Below are 21,506 nucleotides of genomic sequence, written 5' to 3' on the forward strand. Positions count from 1 at the left end.
GTGAGCACATACGCATTCCAGGTCTTAAGGGGTCCCCTCTCGGCCATGCCGGGGGAGGGAGGGCAGGTACTTAGCAGTTACCTCTGAAGTCGAGAATTAAATGGCCATAGGGCAGGACTAGCTGGGGCAACACAAACCGGACTCCACAGGAAAAAGGGGGAAATACAAAAGGAAAAAAATCTCAAAGCTGTGTGGGAAGGGATGGAAAGTGGAGATGGTGGTTATGGGAGGAGGTGGGGAAGGGAGGGTGCATATATTCAAAATACATTGTATGAAATTCCCAAAGGATTAATAAAACATTTGAAAAGAATCAAATGTCCAGTGCTGTTGTTGTCCTGGACAGACACTGTGCCAAGGCAATTCTTAGTGACTTGTTGCTGTGCTGGGAGATGGGTGTGTCTCTCGGCCTCATTAAAGGGGTTCCTCTCTGTAGTGGACACTGGGCGGGCTGCTCAGTGTGCTGAGGGTGAGAGTCTGTAAAGTGCTCTGCCCTGGGTGGATTGTGTTTGGCCCAACCCTCCCCTCCCCCCTGCCCCTGGAGCTCAGGGATCTTCGCCCAGGGATGGGTAAGGGGATTGTGGGGTCTGAAGGTGGTAGATGGCATGGCACAGATTTTCTGGACAGGGCTGGGCAGTTGCACCTATGAGCTGGTGGCCGTTGTGGCATCACTAACAGGGTCGGCACTGGCTCTGGCTGGGCAGGGTCCCCGCATGGAATGGAGAGGGTAGGAGTGGATTTGACCACTGGCTGGGGAGCTGTTGGCATCTGGCTGCTGGGAGGGGGAGACTCAATTTTCTTTGGTGATCCCTAGTGGAGCAACCACACTTGGGGTTCCCCAGCTCCACTAAGCCTGGGGCCTGGACTCCACGGGGAAAGGAAAAGGGAAGAAAGAAAGTTCAGCGTTGGGTGAATGGGGAGGAGGTGGCAGAGCGGCCAACGTGAGATTTTGTGTGTGATCGGGGTGTAGTGCGTGAAATTCTCAAAGAATGTATAAAAATGCTAACCGAATGGACAAAAAAGAATTAAATGGGAGTGTGTGCTCAGAGCAATGAAAGATTCTGCTAGAGACGTGCCTGCCCTCATACGCCTGAGGCCACTCTGGCTTTGACCTGTTTCCTGGCACCAAGAGGTAGGAGCCGCAGGAGCGGTCTGGGAGTCAGTGGTGTTCCAGCAGAGGGCGCCTGTGAAGTGCTGTCTTCTGGAAGGCGTGTCCAACCTGTGGCCAGTAACTACAAAACGCAGCCAAACACAAAACTGTAAATGTACGCGGGGCAGTGGTGGTGCATGTCTTTAATCTCACCACTCCAGAGGCAGAGCCAGGCAGATCTCCGTGAGTTCTAGGCCAGCCTGGACTACAAAGTGAGTTCCAGGACAGGCACCAAAGCTACACAGAGAAACCTTGTCTTTTCCATGCTGTTCTTTTGTTGTTGTTGGTGGTGGTGGTTTTTTTGTTTTGTTTTGTTTTGTTTTGTTTTGTTTTGTTTTGTTTTGTTTTGTTTGTAACTCAGTTGTCCTGTTCTCAGTGTGAACTTTGTGAATAACAGCATTGTATTGCAAGTCAAAAAGTTGAACATGCCTGAAGGAACTGGGAATCCTGGGAGTGAGCTGCCCCACAAGATACTCAAAGACAGAACACACTGAGCACCAGTAGAAACCTAAACCTATGAAGACAAGGCTCGTCTCGTCCTGAGGAGCCAGAGTCTGTCAGTAACAGATATCAACCATGTTCTCACCTCCTCTGCTTAGTGCCGTACAGACACTCTGAAGGTTGAGGCAATGCTGACAGGCACAGCTTCGGGGATGGAGCTGCATCATCTCCAGAACAACGGAATGAAGACTGGTCGGCGTGATTGTGATTCACCGTGTACAGCCCACCCGTGCTACACACAGCTGCCTCCAGGTCCTTCTCGGGCTACCGCCCCCACCTCTTGTCTTCCAAATCCTGTTAAACTCTATGTCTTGGTTAGGGTTGCTATTGCTGTGAAGAGACACCATGACCAGGACAACTCTTGAAAGGAAAACATTTAATTGGGGCTGTCTTACATTTTCAGAGGTTTAGTCCATTATCTTCATGGCGGCATGCAACCAGACATGATGCTGGAGAAGGAGCTGAGAATTCTGCATCTTGATTCTCAGGCAGCAGAAGCAACTGTGAGCCACATTGACCATAGCATGAACATATGAGACCTCAAGGTCCACGCCCCCACAGTGACACACTTCCTCCAATGTCAAACCTCCTAATAGTGCCACTCCCTATGGGTCAAGCATCCAAACACATGAGTCTATGGGGGCCATCCTATTCAAACCACCACATTCCACTCCCAGGCCCCCATAGGCTTGTAGCCATAACATATTGCAAAATGCATTTAGTCCAACTTCAAAAGTCTCCGTAGTCTATCACAGTCTCAACCTTGTTTAAAGGTACAAAGTCTCTTCTGAGACTCATGAAACCTCTTAACTGTAATCCCCTGTAAAATCAAAATCAAAAAGCAGATCACATACCTCCAACATATAATGACACAGGATATAAATTGTCATTCAAAAATGGAGGAAAGGGAGCATAGTGAGGAAATACTGGATCAAAGCAAGACCAAAAACCAGCTGGGCAACTCCAAACTGCATCTCCATGTCTGATGTCAAAACTCTCTTCAGATCACCAACTCTTTCAGCTTTGTTGACTGCAACACACTTCTTTCTCTTGGGCTGGTTCCATTCCCTGTTAGCAGCTCTCCTCAGCAGGTATCCCATGACTCTGGCATCTCCAACATCTTGGGGTCTCCAAGGCAATCCAGGCTTCACCTTCACAGTTTCACACAATGGCCTCTCTGGACTTCCATGCAGGGACACTCCTGCCACATGCTTAGCCCCAGAGGCTTTCCTTAGTCGCTGAGGCAAATTCCATAACCCCTTTCTTCTGTCCTTGATTCTAAAGCCAGAACCACATGGCTGAAGCTGCCAAGTTCTGCTGCTTACTGGGGCTGAAACATGGCCCCCTCACTCAACTACACCTTCACCAGCTTTCTGTTTTCAGTGGTTTCCTTCACTGCCTAAGTTTGGCTGTCCTTCCTGAAACTGGATCTTTAGACCAGGCTGGCCTCGAACTCAGAGATCTGTCAGCCTCTGCCTTCTGAGTACTGGGATTAAGGGCGTGCACCACCACACCTGGATCTAAGCTGTTCTTTAATTCCTTTTCACAAGTTGGAAGCTTAGCTGGGTCTTGCCCAGAGGTCACCACTCCCTTTATTCCATTTCTTAATCTGTTTATTTCCTTGAACACAGGATTAATCTCCATTCCACTTCCTGGTGCCTCTTTTTCTCAATCTGTACATTTTGTATTTTTCCTTGCTCAGCTTGCTCCTTTTCATTATAAATCTTCATCAGACTTAACACAACAGAGTCCATACTAGACTGTTTTGAGATTTCCTCTCCAACAGAATTAATCCAAATCTCTTCACTTTAGTCTCAGGCAGATTCTTCAGACAAGAGCAAAAAGCAGCCACATTCTTCACCAAAATATCACAAGAACAATCTCTAGGCAACAAACTAAAATTCTTCTCCTCTGAAGCCTCTTGAGCCAGGTCCCCACAGTTCAAGTCACCCTCAGCACCGCTGTCTTCCATGTTTCTACTGGAATGGTCCATGAAGCCCCACTTAAAGTGGTCAACTGCTTTTCTAATTCAAACTCCCAAAGTCCACATTCCTCCAAACAAAATCATGGCAGGCTTATCACAGCAATACCCCAGTCCCCAGTACCAACTTCTGTCTTAGTTAGGGTTTCTATTGCTGTGAAGAGACACCATGACCACAGCAGTTCTTATACAGGAAAACATTTAATTGGAATGGTTTACAGTTCAGAGGTTTGGTCCATTATCACGGCAGGAAACACGGCAGCGTACAGGCAGACATGGTGCTGGAGAGAAAGCTGAGAATTCTACATCTTGATCCACGGGCAACAGAAGGAGACTGTGTGCTACTCTGGGAATGGCTTGAGCTTATGAGACATTAAAGCCTGCCCCCACATTGACACACTTCTTCCAACAAGGTCACACTTACTCCAAAAAAGCCACAGCTCCTAATAACACCACTCCCTATGGGTCAAGCAGTCAAACACAGGAGTCTATGAGGACCATATATTCAAACCACCACACTCTACCTTCTATAAACAAGAATCCAGTCACTCATCTCCCTCTCACTGGTCTCTGCTTCCACCCTTGACCCCTCAAGTCTCTTTCTAATCCAAATGGACATGTCACTGCTCTGCTCAGAACTCTGGAGTAGCAACCTGTCTTCTTAGGGTAAAAGCCTTGAGGTGGTCCATAAGTCCATAGATCACTTTTGCATACTGCCTGCCCATCACCCCTCCAGGTCATCACTCACCCTAAGGTCATTCAGGCTCCACGCTCTTCCTGACGTGCACAGACACCCCAGGACCTTTGCACCTGCCTTTCCTGCTGCCTGGAATGACCTTCCTCCAGACAGCTGCATGGCTATCTCCCTTGCTAAGTCTTTAACCCTGTGGTCGGTCACCTTAGTGGGATCTTCCCTGGCCACTCTCTAGACTGCAGAAGCCCTTCCCCAAGGGGTTTCCTCAATTTTCCTAATCTGTTGTGCACCACAGCCTTAATCACCATCTGTCATACTATACAAATTATCTGTTTTGTCTCTTGTCCGTCTCTAACTAAAAGCCAAACTACAGTGGCTGACAGGGGTGACTGAGTTTTGTTCGCGTCCGTGTCCCCTGGGTCTGGGACAGGGAACCCCCTGGATGGTATTTGAGAGGGATGAAATGTAAGGACTAGAACTGAGGAGGCCAAGAATGTATGGGCAGGAGAGCTCTGGGGTGACATTTTCCTGAAACTAACAGGAGCCTCTGTCCCAGGAGGTCACAGGGGGTCACAGGGGGAGGGGGTAGGGAATCACACTTTGTTTCTAGAAAGCCAGATTTAAGGTGGACGGTGCCTGGAGTGACAGGCAGGGGGTCACTAAGTGACACATACTTGCAAGGATCCTGGGAAACGTATGGAAAGCCTGAGTCACAAAGGTCCCTGACATCTGGGTGTCGCTGGCTAGGTGGCCAACCAGGATGAATCCAAGTGTGGGTGGATTGCCTACAAACGAGCCCGCCCGGGAAGGGCAATGGCAGGGAACATCCTGGCTTCATGCAGGGCTGCAAGGAGCAGATCTGCTGTGGGTGGCTGGCTTCTCCACAGGTTCCTCAGCCAGGCCACTACAGCCCAGAAAGGGACAGCACCCTGCCTTGGTGAGATTGCCATGGTCTTAGCTCAGGCTCAGGCTGGTGACCTTAACCAAGTCACTGCCCCTTCGTGAGCCAGATGACAGATTGTGGAGAGAGACAGAGGAGTCCTTTGTGGCCAGCTAGCCCTCCCCACCTGCCCTTCAGCGGCTGCCAAGACAGAACCTGTTCACACCGGCCTTTCATTAGCTCTATGCCCTGTGGTAAATACCTCACCTGGGAAACCCCTTAGGAATTGCAGAGGGTCTAATAAAGGCCCAGCCTAAGTCACCACCAGAGAGGGGAGGCAAGACCTCTCCAGACTCCTTTGTGGCCTAGGATAACCTCTGGGAAGAGAGAATGTGACAGGAAGGCAGAATGGGAGGGGCCAGAACTCCTGAAGGGAGGCCCAGGGGTCTGGCTGGGAACAAAGAGCAAGGGGCAGAAGTCATTGGTAGGAGCTGGAAGTTTGCTATGCAGAGCAGGCCTTCTCCCAGCCCAGACTATGTAAGGGCTTTTGCCGTTTCCGAGTGAGCTGGGAGCCAGGCCCTACCTGGACTTGTCACTGAGAGGCTCAGTGGCCTGAGAAGACTGCAGGAATCAGGCAGTGACAATACAACTCCCCGCCGTGGTCCAGCAGAGCCAGGGAGCCACATCCTGACTGTACTTTGAGCTCTTAGCTTGCACAGGCTGCTTCCCCACATGGGGACCCTCCACACACATCTGTAATAAGAAGGACCTTCACAGGTGAGGAGGAGATAGGACCTAGCCTAGCACCCGCTGGCCCTTGGGGCTCCCACCTTCGCCAGCGTTTCAGTCCCTGCTGCCTTGGGGCCTTGGGGATGTCGCTTAGTCCCCCTGAGTGAGAATGAGACTGACATGGTGTCCCGAATGAGAAGCTGGTTTAACTTGACCCCTGACACCTGCTGCCTTCTAGGCCCCTGGCCTGCACACTGGAGAAGGACACTGTCCCTGAGAGAGGGGCAAGTGACCCCAGACCACAAACCCCTCCCTTACTCTGGCGCTTGTGTGTCCCTCACATTTCAGCACGAGCACCACAGCCCGAGTTAAAAGGATTTGATTTGCCAGTTCGTGATCTATAGCTCAAGCTGATGGGGTGGGGGTGGGGCAAGGGGGAGCTGGGAGCTGTATAGGAATGGACAGAACTGGACCAGTTGGTGGCACAGTGGAGCAGGCAGAATGAAGCCAGAGAGAAAGTTTGCTATTGGTGCCACATCTGGAGACTCAGGGACAGTAGTGAGGCCCCTGGTAGAGGAGGCTTACCTCTTCCAATTCTGAGACGTGCAGCGGTTCGAGGGCCTCTGGCCCAGGGCTGTGGTCCTGCTTTCAGTATACTGCTCAGTGCCCGCTGCTTGTCACCACACGCGGGCCCTCCCACTTGGCTCTCTGAGGCAGGGGCTGGCGCTGCTATAAAATGCCAACTCCACCTCAGTCATTGCCGTGGTGGTACAGGGTGGGACCTAGGCTCAGGGGAGCTTAGATTGGCGTTTATGTTCTCTTGGCCACAAACCAGTTGTGTAAATTTGGGCTGCTTCTGCTTCTGCCTCTGGCCTTGTGTGTTCACTGCACATTATCTCCCAGCTGTCAGCTGCTGGGTCCCAGCACACCAGTTTGGAGGTCCTATTTCAGTTGGGACCCTGATGATGGCCTCCCCAATACCTCGTAGGGAGAAGAACCATAGGAACCAGCCACGCATAGAATGGTGAGATGTAATAAAGTGGGGTTTATTTAAAGCCAACTAACATGGAGATAGTCTCTCATACAGCAACAGATACAAAAGATACAAAGAGCAGCAGAGCTCTGTTGAGTGCCTGCTGTGAACTCAGCACTGGAGGATGCCCTGAGCAAAGCTCATGGCTTAGGGGCCAGTTTCAGGGCCTGCTGGGGACCTGTAACTCCCCTGCAGCCTGAGCTCAACCTGGGCTGGAGCTTGCAGCACGTGGACCAGAAACAGCCCCCTGAGCGAGGATGATGCTCTCGTAGCTGGGTGGGGGTAAGAGGGAGGACGACCCCAGCAGGGCATCCCCCTGAGCGTGGCACTGAAGGTCTTCTTCTTCGGGCTGCACCGGGGATTGCAGGGGACCCTCAGCCAGTGGACAGTACATGGCCTCCTCGTAAGTGGGAATGACAGCCTCCTTGGGAGGCCTAGGGGAACAGGAAAGAAGCTGTTAGCAGGACCAGCTCCAAACTCTCCGGCATGGCCACAGGGAGGCAAAGGAGTCGGCATGGCCACGTCCACACAGCTCTCTTGACGCTTGCTGGAGCAGCCTGCCAATGTCAGCTCCCCTTCCTCTTCACAATACCTCTGCTCCCTTCCACACTCTGGGTTGACACCACTCGCCACTTTGACACTTCCCGGGGACACTGCTCTTCTCTGTCACTGTGCTGACACTGTGTGGCTGTCTCTTGGGGCAGAGATTGACGAATGTCTAAACACTGAGAACAGGTGCTTAGGGGTGTTTGTTGAGAGACTAAGGGGGTGGTCCAGGGACATAAAGACTCCCAGCTGGCTGAAATATCATTTGTAAAGTTACACTTGTGATGCTCAGGGCAGAATGTGAGGCCTCAATTTACCTGCCCATCTAGATGCTTGAGACTTGACATGGTAAGTTAACCAGGTAATTGCTTCTCCTTGCATGCCTCCAGGGAGAGAGAGCTCACTTCTTAACAAGTCAATCTCTTCTATCACTCTACATTGTAGCCCACCCCTGACTCTCCAGCCCACCCTTCGCACCTAGGCAACCGAATCACCTAACAGGGATGTGACATAGAGACTGGGTGCTCAGAGGCCCCTCTGATCTAGCTTTGCAGGCCAGATTCCAAGGACAAACGTCCTGCTACTGAGCCCCTGTGGGCTACCTCCACAGTTAAGTGCCTTTCCCTGTCCCAGGGCTCTGAGCTGGTTGCCACCCTTACAGCAGGCCACTAGGAGGCAGGCTCATCCTCCTGGTCACAGAGCAGCTGTGCAGGCCCTGGATTTGAACTTGGCTTAGATGGAAGAAGAGGGCTGGGGACCAGCCAGGAGACACGCAGCTGAGAACCAACCAATGCTCACCTTCCTCTGAGCTCCCACGGCAGGCTTTGCAAGGAGGGCAATGTGTCTGCCAAGCCTGGTGATACATGTCTGCCATCTCAGTATTCTAGAGGCAGAGGCAGAGGCAGCAGGATTTGTGTTAGAAGCCAGCTTGGGCTACCCAGCTAGTTCAAGGCCAGCTAGGGCTGCCTAGTAAGACCCTGTCTCAACAAATCAGAAAAGAAGAAAGGGGTTGGGGGTGGGGGTGCTGAGAAGCTATGTTCCTGGAGGCTGCGCACTGAACTCTATTGCTGTGTGGCCCGGGTTCTGTTCTTACATCCTTTGGGCCTCTTCTTCCTCATCTGTGGAATGGGGATAATAGTTGTCATTCACAGATGCAGAAGAGGAAAAGCAGAAAAGGGGTTAACAGCCCTCAGGGGAATGTGAGTAATAGGGCTCCAGAGCCCTCCTCTCCCATCTTGTATACCGCCCAGCCTTGCCCTGCCCTCCCCAGATGATTTGAGCTGGTTCTAGGTCTGCTTGGAGCCAGGCCAGCAGGTGGCAGCCGGTAGGACGTGTGGCTCATGTACCATAGGCACTCAGCACAGAGCAGGAAGTTTGCTTAGAGGGCAGGTGTGCCACAGCCCTCAAGTCTGCTCCTGTCACCTCAGTAGCCTGTTGGCTCATCAGCCTTAACTGTCCAAGGTCATAGTTCAGAATACAAGAACACCCAGAACTTGGCCTTTGCAAGGTCCTGTCCTAGTGTGTAGGAGGCTCCTAGTGCATTCCGGACACAGAGCTCTGTGGTTGTGGGGGGTGGTCCTGCCAAGTGGTCTCATGCACAGAGACCAGGACAGCCTTGTGGGGGCAGGAAACTAAGTTACTTACGGTGGGAAGACCCACCCTAACTGTGTGGTGTATCATCAGCTGCACCGAGGTCCTGGACTGGACAGAAAGAACAAAGTGAACTGAGCACTAGCGTCCATCTCTCTGCCTGCTGACGAGGGACACGACATGGCCAGCTGCCTCATGCCCCTGTCGCTGTGCCCTCTCCACCATGATGGAATATACCCGCCAACTGAGAGCCCAGATAAACCCTTCCTCAAAGTGTTTTCTGGTTTGTTTTTTCAGGTATCTCAGCAGCGAGCTGTAGTACAGAAGGTCTGCCCTTCCTCCTGCCGCAACTGACAGATAAGGAAACAGGGGTGACCTGGGAAATCTGGGGACATTCGCAGACACAGGGTAGCGACAGAGAGTTGGCCTTCAGAGCAGGCCTGGTGCTGTCTGCTGGGCTCACTGAAGGACCGCGGGGGCCGCTGTTCAGAACTGACTGTTGCCAGCTTCTAGGGTAGGGTCTCGTCTGTCTCGTTCCTGATGTGTTATCAATACTCGGAACTGGACCCACCACGTGGTAGGTGCCCAGCGGTGTGAGATAGATGCCAGAGAGCAGGAGACTAAGGGAGGATTAAGACCTGACAGGGAAAGAGGAATGCCCAAGCCAACAGATGAGAAGCCTGTTTCTAGCCACAACCAGGCTAGAAACACCCCACAACCAGGGAGTGAGGCGCCTCCCATGGGGACAGGATCAGACAAGCAGGCTGCCTCCATACCCAGTCACACCAGCTTCTGAATCTGAAACTTGGGTCTCAGAGCTGGAAGGACCCCTTCCAGCTTCCTGGCAGCGGGGATGGGGGTAGGGAGCTGGGGGTGGGAGTAACCCGCAGCTGTGGCCTGGGCCCTGTTGAGGCAACACTGCTGTGTGTATAGACAACACCACCACCTCTGCGCAGGCCAGGCGGGGAGGGGCGGGAGGACAGGCCTGGCCTGGCTGTCAGAGTCCAACTCATTTTATGAGCAGGTAGGTCACTCTCTCGGAGACAAGTTTCTCATCTGAGAAGTGCAGTTTGTCTGGGTAAGGTGCCCTTCCCTCTGATGGTCCAACTCTGCAGCCTAGGCTGACCTGGAACTCAATGGCTGGATCTCAGCTCCCAAGTGCTGCCCTACAGGTGTGTCCCACCATGCCCCACTCGAGATCTGCCTCTTGGCCTCAGTAGTACTTGTTGGATGTTGTATCTAGCCTCAAGGAGCCATGGGCCAACAGCAAGATACTCGAGAAGACACTGTCTACCTGACAGAGGGAAGGAAGGCATCCAGGCAGGTCCCAACCAGTTCACAGGAGCATAGGCTAGCCCCCTACTGAACTGACAGCAGTGCTTGTGGAGACATGTTACAGAGGGCCACAAGCTTTGCAGCCCTCAGCCTCGCACCCCTGTGAGCCCTGTGTGACAAGCAGCAACATTGGTTCCCACTGGCATAGAAGTTCCAGCAGGCAGAGGGCAGAAAACCGGTGTAAGCTCCAGGCCCACTGGATGCTTTGTGGACTAAACAAGTGCCCAAGGAGACATGCATGACTCAGCTTTCTCACCGGGCAAAACCGGTCCCCAGACATAAGACACCAATGTACCCATACAACACACATACACAAACCTCAGCACATCTATGGGGATCGTAGTCTAAGAAAACTTGCTGAAAAGCTGGGTAGGGTGATACACGTCTGTCATCCCAGCCCTTGAGACAGGAGGATCACACGTTTTAGGCCAGATTGGGCTACAGAGTAAGACTGTCTCAAAAAGGGAAGGAAATGAGAAAGAAAACATGTTCAAAAGTCTGGGGATAACGGCAATGAAAAAAAACCAAAACCGAGTGAGAACTGTTTTGATCCAGCCGTTGGCTTCTGCCTCACTCACCCCCCACCCCACCCCCCACCTGCACCACCACTACTGTGTGCTGGGCACTGGGCTGAGCTGTGCCCACACATCACTCCCCCGTGGTCCCCAGTGCCTCCTGAGGCAGGGAGCTATGGTGAACACTGGTTCCCAGCAAGGCTGCGGAGGTGAGGGGGGTGTCACAGTTCTGACACATAGTTCTGTACCCTTGGGCAAGTTATCTAAGGTCTCTGGGTCTGGTTTCTGCCTCCACAAATGGAGAAGTCCTGGCTACGTCACCTGGGATGTGGAAAAGTCACTCGGCATTGTGCCTGGCCCTGGCCAGTGCCCTCTTGTGCCTCGAGGACTCTTCCTATGCTGGGCTCTTGACTCCTCTGATTCTCTGCTGAGCTTGGCTGCTGCCTCCTCCTGTAAGGCTTCCCAGATTTCTCCACATCTCCACAGGACTCTGTCTGCTCTTCACATGGCTCTCACTACTCTGGTTTGTCATTTGCCTCTGTCATGGGGCTTCCATGTCCTCAGGATACAGGCCGAGGCCATGTCCAGTGGAGGAATCTCACGAGAATTTGCTGGGCAAGTACTGGATTGTGTGAGTGCAGTGGCTCACCCGTGGTGCCCACCCTGCCCCACTAACCTGCAGCTCTTCTCAGAAGACTCCACAGCAAGGTGGTGCAGGCCTCTGGAGAGTTGGTACAGGTCCCCCTGGCTCGACCTCTTTGTGCTTTCCTGGATGGACCAAAGCAGGCCAGAGAACAGGAGCAGGCCACCCATGCTGCAGCAGAGGAGGCTGACAGACTTGAACCACACCACGGGGATCTTGCGCGATGGATGTCCCACCGTGGGGGCCAGTGAGCCGGGCTGGACAGCTGCGTCGTCTTCGCTCCACCACGCAAAGCTGAGTGTCCCAATCACCAGGACCACTGTGCCGCCGACCGTCATGCAGTAGCGCACCGTGGACGCCACGCGGCCTCTGACGCTGCATGTCTGCACACGGAAGGAGAGGGAGTCTGAAGAAACGGGCCAGCAGAATGTTCCGAGACCTCAGAGACGTCTGCTGACTCGCACTTCAGTTCCCTGGCCTGGGAAGTGAGGGCGACACCCGTGCACTGCCGGACTGCTTTGATGGTCACTGATAGGCTGTTTCAGCTTCCTAGCACTGCACCTGGGATACAGCAGGAGCTTAATCACATACTAATACATTTTTTTTTTTTTGGTTTTGGGAGTTTTTTTGTTTGTTTGTTTTTTGAGACAGAGTTTCTCTGTGTAGTTTTAGTGCCTGTCCTGGATCTCGCTCATGTAGACCAGGCTGGCCTCGAACTCACAGAGATCCACCTGCCTCTGCCTCCCGAGTGCTGGGATTAAAGGGATGCGCCAGCAACACCCGGACTAATAAATGTATATTTATTAATATATGATTATAACATCATATATTATAATAGTATATAATAAATCATACACTAATAAATTCAGTCTGGGCCTCTACATAAACCTCAGCACCCTTGGCCTGATGGGTAGATGGTTCTTATGCTGGCCAGTCTGTGAGCAGCTGGGAAAGGCCAGGGCTTGCTGGCTGTGCTCTGCCTCTCACCCCCTAGCCACCACTTCATGGGGTCCAGTTCTTGTCTCCATTTGACAAAAGATGGAGGGTCATGGGGAGCAGGACAAGTGTGAACGATGGTGCTGGCAGTGTGAAGATGAATGTGGTGCCATCAAGCAGGATTTTCCCAGGACACCTACACAGGTGTCTTTTCCACAGTCACAGCACTGAAAGAGACTGCCATCCCCACCCTAACAAGACAGCGCATGAACTGTGTCCTGACCCCTAGGTGAAATAATATAAACCCATTAAAAAGTTGGGTTCAGGGCTGGAGAGATGGCTCCGTGGTTAAGAGCACCAGCTGCTCTTCCAAAGACCCTGGGTCCAGTTCCTAGCACCCACATGGCAGCTCAAGTTGTCTCTAATCGCAGTTCCAGGGAATCTATACCCTCTTCCAACCTCTGTGAGTACTGCACGCACAAGGTGCACACGTACACATGCAAGCAGAATATCCCCACACATTTTGTTTTGTTTCTTAAGTTGGGCTCAGCATGAATGTTTGGCAGAAGGGGAGGACTCACATGTTTTGCTCTTTTGAACTCACAGGAATCACTGGAAGAGGGAGCAAGCCTGGCCCCAGAGCCTACAGTCCGGAAGGGGCTGGCACTGGTCCCCAAAGCTCACTTCTAAGCCACTGCTCCTCCTGATCCCTCGGTGTGGTGACTTCCCGTACCTCCCTGCAAAGCTCAGTTTGGCCCTTGTTTGGGGGAACTTCTGAAGACTCCTGTGCCTTCTGGGAGCACAGCACTTACCTCTTACAGTTGTCCCCTCCTTGGCTTGTCCCCTAACTAGAGTTTTCTGAACCACTGAGTCACCAGCTACATACAGCGATGCCATGGAATGCAGTTCTTTGTTGGGATTAACATTTGGGAAAGTTCATCCTCCCTCCAATCAAGGCAAGGCCATGAAAGGTGACAGACCCATTCCAAACCCTTCCCATACCCACAGGGAGGGGCCAGCGGGAACAAGGCTGCAGTAACCAGCTTGGAGAAAACACCGAAAAATAGTCAGCCGAGGAAATCCTGGGTCTGCATGTTACAGCCCTGACAAGGTGACAGTCCCTTCCACCTCTAACATTTTTGACTCCTATGACCAAGGCAGGTGGGTGGGGCAGGAGAGTGAGTATTCCACAACTGAGGAGACATAGCCCAAACTGGGGAAGGTCCTCATCCAAAGCTAAGTACAGCGGGGATCCACATCTCTAAGGAGCACACACCTGGACACAGACTTGAAGTCACCCAGGATGCTTTCTGTTTTCCAGGAAAGCAAAAATGGATTATCATGAAGAGAATGAAGAAGCAAAATCAAGCCAGGATGAATCCTGCCCCTCAGAGACGAGCATGAGCCCCATGGAGCCATTTTCTACCCAGTCCTTCCTTGGTCTGCATACACATTGTCGATGGCTAGCATGTGCTGGGGGCATTTGCCCGACTGGGCGCCATACCAAGCACTTTACAGGTGTCCCCTTGCTTAACGCTCACCACAGTGATATCCCAGGGATGCTGGTCAGGGCTGGATTTAGATGCAGCTCTAACCTAACTCAGGTGCCCTTGTACGTGCACAGCTGGGTCTTTGTAGATAGTTTTAGATGTCTGCAGTTGAGACCAGCCCATGAGGCTGTGTCTGCCAGGCTGCTCCCCCTGACAAGGTGCCCTCCTCCCAGCTTCAGAGAATGGCAGTTAGCGTGCCCAGCCTCAGGCCGGTCCCTACAATGGCTCTTAGTGTGTCCTGCCCCTGGACCGCTCCACTCCCGTTTCTGAGAAGTTACCCCAGACACTTCACTACCCCTTACATGGGTGTACCTCCAGCCCCTGTACCTTCATAGGGGAGGAAGGGAGGGCTCTCTGTCGTGGAGGGTGTGACTTCCAACCCCGGGGGGCAGACAGGAAGCTCTCCAGCCCCAGAGAAGTTCCGCCCCATCCTGGCACACAGTCAGGGCCTGCCAAGCTGGTCCCACCTCCACTGCTCTGCCAGCCTCCCCTTGTCCCTACCCCTACTCTAACTTCAGCCGTCTGGGACTTTCTCCCAGACCTGCTACTCCCTCTGACTGGGTCCCCACTTCACCCTTGTTCAAAAAGGAAACAAGCATCACCCTTCCCAGGGACTGTGCCCACCTCCCTCCAGCCAGAGGAGGCCTTTCCCAACCAGGAGGCTTTGTCCATCTCTCCCTCCTTGTGGTCAGTCTGTCAGCTCTGGGACCTTGACTGAGCAGGCTCCTGCGGCCCACACCTTGGCGTTCACACCCTGGTTCTCAGGGCTAAGGGGCTATGGGGCTGAGTCCAGCGAACTAGATAGAGAGAGGGTGGCCCTGCTCAGACGCTACCAGGTTATCCAGTGTCTCCTTGCCTAAATGTTCCCCTCTGTAACGAGCACTCCACCACAGCCAGGATGGAATTGAACCAGGAAATCTTCTACACTCTAGCCCTGGCTGTCCACTACACAGGGCTCAGTTCAAATCAGCGAGAAGAAAGCCCTCTTCCTGTCAGAGGAGGAAGAAGGGATCTGAGCACCAGCATCCAGACAGACAGAGATGGGGAGAGACCTGCAGTGTCCCAGCTGCTGTCCGGCAGTGGCACCATGAGAGCCCTGTAGGCACTTGTTCCTGTAAAGAGCCCACCTACGCCCACGAACTGCGGAGAACCTGGCGCCCGCGCGGCACTGGGTAGCAGGCGGAAGGCAATGGGTCCGTTCTGCACGGTCCAGGTTGAAGGGAAGGGTCCAGGCCACACCCTTAGCAGAAGCTGAGGTACCCCTGAGGGAGGGAGACAGGATGTTGGCACCCACCTCGTGTGCAGCCATCGGGCTGGTCCAGGCGCCACAGGAGCGGTCCAGGGGAGAGGCCAGCGCATTAGAAGGCGTGGTGGTGATGGTGGCTGAGCTCTGCAGGCAGCGAGCATCTGAGGAGGCTCTGGTAGCTGTCCCCAGCTGCGCCCTTGGCACTTCACAGGCTTCTTGAGGTCTCTGTTCTGGTCCCCAGTAGGGCTGAGGCTACTGGTCCTTCCCCTCCCTGTCACCCCCACCGAGCCTCTGGGTCTCCAGCTGGGGATCCCGCTGGAAAGCCACCTACCCACTGTCTCCTAGTCCTCGCGTCCTCGCTCACCACCTCAAAGACTTGTGGCCGCTTCAGCGCTTCCTCTAGGTTCCAGGTGCCGGGCCAGTGTCCAACAGGCCCCGCCCAAACTTAAAGCGGTAGTCCACCGGACAGGCGAGAGATGCAATTTCCCAGAGGGGCGGAAACAGCAGATGGAACTTGGGCCTGGAAACTCATTTCCCAGAGACATCGGGGGGGGGGGGGGGGACCTGTGGGAGGCCTGAGCCAGGACCCCCTCACACCTGCTTCACAGGGAAGAGAAACTGAGGCCCAAAGAGGGAAGGAAAGCCACTTATCCAAGCGTTCCCTGCATCCTATGTTGACAGGAACAGCTTTATCACAGGGGCCAGAGAGTAGCCTCCCCTACTCCCTCTGTCTTCCAGGACAGCGTTGTCAGTCAGAGGACCAGCTTGGAGTGTTCCTTCCTGGGGGCACTGCCTTCTGAGAGAGGAGGCCAGGAGCTGCGGCACCGACTTTCCTGCAGCAGCATCCCCCTGCATCACGCACGGACAGTGTTAGGTCACATAGGGTCAGCGCCTGCTCTTTGCATCACGCACGCACGGACAGTGTTAGGTCACGTAGGGTCAGCGCCTGCTCTTTTTATGAACAGGTAGTTCGGGACCCAGAAGAAGGGTTAGCTCCGTTTGTGTGCTCTGTCTCTGGGAGGATACATCTTTAAAGGGTGGCTGCAGGCCACAGCAGGCCACAGAAGGGGCAGTATGTGCAAAGCTGGGCCCAGTCACAGGGAACTTGTGTCTGAAGAAAGAGTCCGCGGAGAGCACCCGAGTTCTCTGAGCATCAGTTTCTCCCTCTGGTGAGGTCCTTCGAGCATTGTCTGTTACCTTCCTCATTGTGTGGGGTCTGGCATAAATGTCCCCACTTTACAGCAGGCCACGTGCCTGTATAAGGCTGAGAAGCTGAGTGGCTGAGCAGAGACAGGGACCTCTGACGTTGCTGTACCCCATCAAGACTAAGGTCTGCCAGCAGCCCTTTGGTGCTGTGCTCAGGGGAGATGTGGGTTAGAGAGAGGAAGCCGTGACACTTTGGGCTGTGCAGGCATCCACACAGGGTGTGTCCCCTCCCTGCCTGCGATCCCCAGGTGAGTCACTGCAGAGTGAGGTTGAGGTCCAGCATGGGACCTTGAGTCTCTGGTTAGGAAATCAAGGCCAGAGCTGGAAAGTTATGGTTCCTGTCTCCAGCCAATCACAGGCTAGAGGACTTTGGCCATGTCCTCTGTAACCCGGGGAGCCCCCTTCCCAGGGCAGCTACTGGAGTTTAATGAGACCTTCCCCCAAGAAGCTAGTCTGTATATATCGTCTTGCATTACACAGTGGCTCTGTGCATTCCTCTCATGAACCTATAGAGACCTCCCTAATGACAAGGAGGTACCATGAGGTTTAGGGTTCAGCCAGACACCTGTCCCAGGGACTCCAGGGGACTGGAACTGAGTACATTTGGAATACAAGGATCTGGGCCAAATTTGTCTCCATCTTCTTCCTTCTTACCCCCTTCCAGAAGCTGGGATAGCCTTGGGCAGCTGTGATACCAAGGCATGGTACTGAATGCCACGGGCATGAGTTCACCTGCGTATCCTCTTTGAACAAGCAGCCTCAGGCTTTCCTAACACCAGGAGGTTGACTCAGAGACCACCATTGGTCAGCAGCGTCTGCACCAAGGGGGCAGGGAGGGGCATTTATGTCTGGTACCAGGCAAGTGCCTTTCCTCTTGTTCCCTCTGCTAATCACAGAGAGTCTAGGAGAAGTGCTTGGCCCAAGGTTAGTGAGGAGTGGGGAGAGAAGGTACTAAAATCCACATCCTTTGGGTCTCCCAGACTTTGCCTTCTCTTCAGTCAGAGCCTAAACTGCCGACCCGCCTCTGTCTCTCTTCCCTGAAGCTGCCTGTCCCTAACAATGCACCAGCCTCAGCTTTCACACCAGCCTCCCAGTCAGTCCCTCACCTGCCTAGACTGTCAGTGGCTCCCCATCACCCCAAGAGCCACCCCAGCCATTAAGCATCCATGTTCTTGTGAACAAAACCCTGGTTACCTCCCAGCCTCACCTCCTCACTCCCCTACTCCACGTTACTCCCAAGCCCCCCGTCACCACGTCCCGGATACAGTGCCACACTTTGGCCACAAAGATGCCGCTCTAGCAGCTGGCTATTGAGCCCCAGGGATGCCCCCCGTTCCAACTCCCCAGCACTGGAATTACAAGCAAGCGCCGCCATGCTCAGCTTTTCACATGGGTGCTGCGGGATAAACTCAGGCCCTTACGCTTGCAAGCACTTTACCTATGAGCTGTCCCCCCAGCACCTGTGTATGGGTTTTTCATTTAACACCATTCTAAACCGTGTGTGTGTGTGTGTGTGTGTGTGTGTGTGTGTGTGTGTGTGTGTGTGTATTCTTTGCTCACACATTTGCCCCTCCCCCACCGACAGCATCTCAAAGGCAGGCATGGACATCGTGTGCCTTGTCCCTTATCCACCCTCACGCCACTTCAGAGTGACCACAACAGGCCTGTGAGACCCACTATGAACAGCATGAGCTATGTGATGATGAAGCCCCTCTGTCCCCTGCCAATGGCACAGTGCCTCTTGAGGTTGTCCAGCAGTGCAGGGAGAGCCAGTCAGGTTCAAGTGTCTGCAAAGAATGGGATTCTGAGATCTGGCTTCAACTAAGAAATGACTCAACCAGTCCCAGCCTGAGGAGGCTTGTCCACTCCTGCCTTCCCAAGGGACATTTAACACTTTACAGAAACATCTTCGGTTATTCCTGCTGTCGTGAATATGGGGTTACTTCTAGTAGCAGCCTACAGGGTACAGGGCAGCTTCTGTATTCAGGAGTGCCCACTGTCTGGTGGAGGAGAGTTCAGGTCTCAGTGATGTTCTGGAGGGTCAAAGGTTCCAGTCCACATTCTGCGGAGAGATTCTGATCTCTCCTGGAGAGGAGTAGGCCATGTGGGGGGTGGAGATACAGCTCTAAGCAGCGGCCCAGAACATTACCTTTCTCCTTAGGGACCTCCATTTAAGAAAATCCAGGATTCTTAGCTTCAACACAGAAAAGAATTTCAGGACCAGCTAATATGAAACAGCTGGAATTTTTATTATTTTAGGTGTCTTTAACGTAGATATTAAGCACGGGAGTTAGTAGAAAGAGAGATGCTCAGAGAAAGAATGAGAGATACCCAAGTGTGGGCATAGCTTCTCCAGGTAGAGCCGCACCTGACTCTATGATGGCTGTATAAATGGCCCTGTGTCTTCCTAAGCTACCTTGCTCAGAGTGTAATTTATAACAGTTTAAAGGTTAAGAATTTTCTCTTACGAACAAAGTTGTAAAATGAATTTATGAGGGATGAGTGTCCAGATTTGGAAATGAGATTGGAGTAATGAAAACCCCTCAAGGCTGTAGGTGACTTGGCTGTAAGTCAGCACACTTTGTTTACTGTGTTTGACACCTTCGATTGGGTTATCTTTGGGGAAGTACTGCATTGCTTCCACAGGCAACGTGAGTTTTCTCGGTGATATCTGAAGCTCTCTGACTCCATCAGCAGGAAATGCGAACCAGATCCCAGGATGAAGGGTTCTGTAGTCCAGAGCATTTCTGCCAGCCTCTGAGTCATTCTCGACAGATATTCTCCCATATCTAGGGCTAGCAGTGAGGCTCCTAGAGGGTGGAGGAAGGTGGCTGCAGACCAGATCCGACCAAGGACCAACCTGCCTCCTCCCTCTCCTCTCCTCTCCTTCCTTCCTTCCTTCCTTCCTTCCTTCCTTCCTTCCTTCCTTCGCTTTTAGTGAGGTGCTAGGGAGCAAGCCCAGGGCTTCCTGCACGCTAGGCAAGCACTCTACTATCAAGCCACACGCCAGTCAGCAGTGTTGCTGGTGGTGGTGTATATTGCGAGAGCCAAAGTTACATTTTAAGTTTTCATTACTATGCCTAAGAGACCCATGAAACAAAAATACCTCTGATCTACAAGCCCCTCGCCCAAGGACAGATAGTTCCTGAAATGCTGGAGGCTATTGTTTATGGGAGATAACAAGCCATATGTTTTCACTCCCCTAAACTAGTTTGTTTGACCCATCTGTACCGGATGTGCTTGATCACACATTGGAGGGAGGTTCACAGGCTGGAGGTACGTCAGGATGTATGCTTGCCTCTGTTTGGAATTATGGGTTTTCCTTCTTAAGCCACTGCAAACTGTGATTCTGGGCCATTTCCCGGGAACCTGGGTACAGGTCTGGTCAGAGCTCATCCACCTGGCCAGCATTTAATTAAAGCTTATTTGAAATTTGGCTTTAAACTGTGGTAGTGGTCTTATTCTTGATCAGTGGGAATAACAATATGCTGAAAACAAAGAATGGATTTTACACTTTTTAAAAAGACTGTTGTGAGATTAAACTAATACACTGTGATCCTGGGGAAATGCCTTACACACCAAGAATAAGCCATCTCTCCAGAGATAGCTGCTGTATGCGTTTTCTATTGTACACAGCAGGTTATCACGAAGGAATCTGCCTTAAATAATATTTATTTTTACTAGCTCCTAGCATGTAGGTCAGATGCCCAGGTGGACTCTACAAGGTTCTCTCTGCTCAAGGGCTCCCAAGAACAAAGCCAGGCTTATTTGGAGGCTGAAAAGGGACCTGCAAGCCCTCTCAAGCTCTCAAGGTGCTGGCTGAGCTGAGGTCCTGTAACTCATTAACTACAGGCTTGAGTTTGTTTCTGTCCAAGGCTCTTTCTGTACTCCCGATGGATGCTCTCAGGTCCTGCCCACAGCCCCTGCATCTCAGCCATGGAAACTTCAAGTCCCTCAAATCCAACCTGACTGATGCATCCAGACTCCCCACTTGCCCTGGCTGCCTCTGGACAAAGAGAAGTATCTGTGATTGGGCTAGAGCACCCTCCTTCCAGCTCAACATCAGCTGCTTAGGAACCTTAATGACAGTTACCAACCTCCTCTCAGTAAGTATCATCATATACTCACGGATCAGCACTGGAGAGCAGGGGTCAGGAGAGCCATCTCAGAATTCTGCCCTCCATGTGTACTGGGCCAAAGAGCACTGCGAACGTGTGTGGAGACACACACGACATAATAGGACCATGCCTTCTGCAGTGCCAGAGGCTGGATGAGGACTTCCAGGTGTCACATGGGCAGATGGTATATTCACAGGGAACCCGGAAACAAGCCAGATGGTGACAAGATCCTGCGTCTGAGTGTTTCTTGTTGGTGACAGTACAGGAGGTATCTCATATGTTTATTGGACACCCAAGGAGGCAACCAGAGGTGGATCCCAGTACACATAGGATTTCAGCAGATCCTGGAGGTGAAAAGGGACCTCTGCTCAAAGTACAGCTCCAGTTAGTCACCAGAGGGCATATAGTTTTAAGGTTTTGCATAAACCAGCTTGTTAAAGATTACCAACAGAATAAAAGTCAACATCCAGACTGTCTGCCAGGTGCTAGACATTGTTACCTTCATTATATTCTTAGATCGCAGTAGCCTTGGTCCTGCGTGGAAGGAGTTCCTTCTACAGCTTTATTGAGGTGTGAGTCACACAGCATAAAACTCATCCACCTAAAGTGTATGCCACCACAATTAAATGGCATTTGATACATTCAGAGCTGTGCAGCCATCACTATAATCAATTGCCCCTAGAAAGAAATCCCACGTCACTCAGCATTGTGGCTGAGTTCCTCCATTCTCCAGAGCTACTACTCAGTCTTTTGCTTCTGCAGATTTCCCTGGTCCAGACATCTCCTCTAAACTGTAACAGATAAGGCAGGGGAGTCTTTATGTCCAGCTTCCTTCATTTATTATGTTTGCCAGGTC

At 52.4% G+C, this 21,506-nt stretch overlaps 1 protein-coding gene across 1 annotated transcript; it reads right to left on the bottom strand.

Annotated features, from left to right (window-relative positions):
* Positions 1–7,048: 7,048 nt before the first annotated feature.
* Tmem61 (transmembrane protein 61) lies at positions 7,049–15,671 on the bottom strand. The gene is made up of 3 exons (XM_059256020.1): positions 15,375–15,671; positions 11,628–11,977; positions 7,049–7,399 (listed from the first exon to the last, which is right to left on the bottom strand). The coding sequence occupies exons 1-3, from the start codon at positions 15,387–15,389 to the stop codon at positions 7,168–7,170; spliced, it is 597 nt and encodes a 198-aa protein (XP_059112003.1). The 5' UTR covers positions 15,390–15,671; the 3' UTR covers positions 7,049–7,167.
* Positions 15,672–21,506: the final 5,835 nt, after the last annotated feature.

The sequence above is a fragment of the Peromyscus eremicus genome, chromosome 2 (assembly GCF_949786415.1).
Source record: "Peromyscus eremicus chromosome 2, PerEre_H2_v1, whole genome shotgun sequence".
In the NCBI taxonomy this organism is placed as follows: domain Eukaryota; kingdom Metazoa; phylum Chordata; class Mammalia; order Rodentia; family Cricetidae; genus Peromyscus; species Peromyscus eremicus.

What these genes read in the sequence shown, in the direction of transcription:
- Tmem61 (XM_059256020.1), bottom strand. An exon ending in TCTTCTGAGAAGAGCTGCAG is followed by an intron (nt 7,400 to 11,627) that starts GTTAGTGGGGCA and finishes CTGTTCCCCTAG; the next exon opens with GCCTCCCAAGGAGGCTGTCA.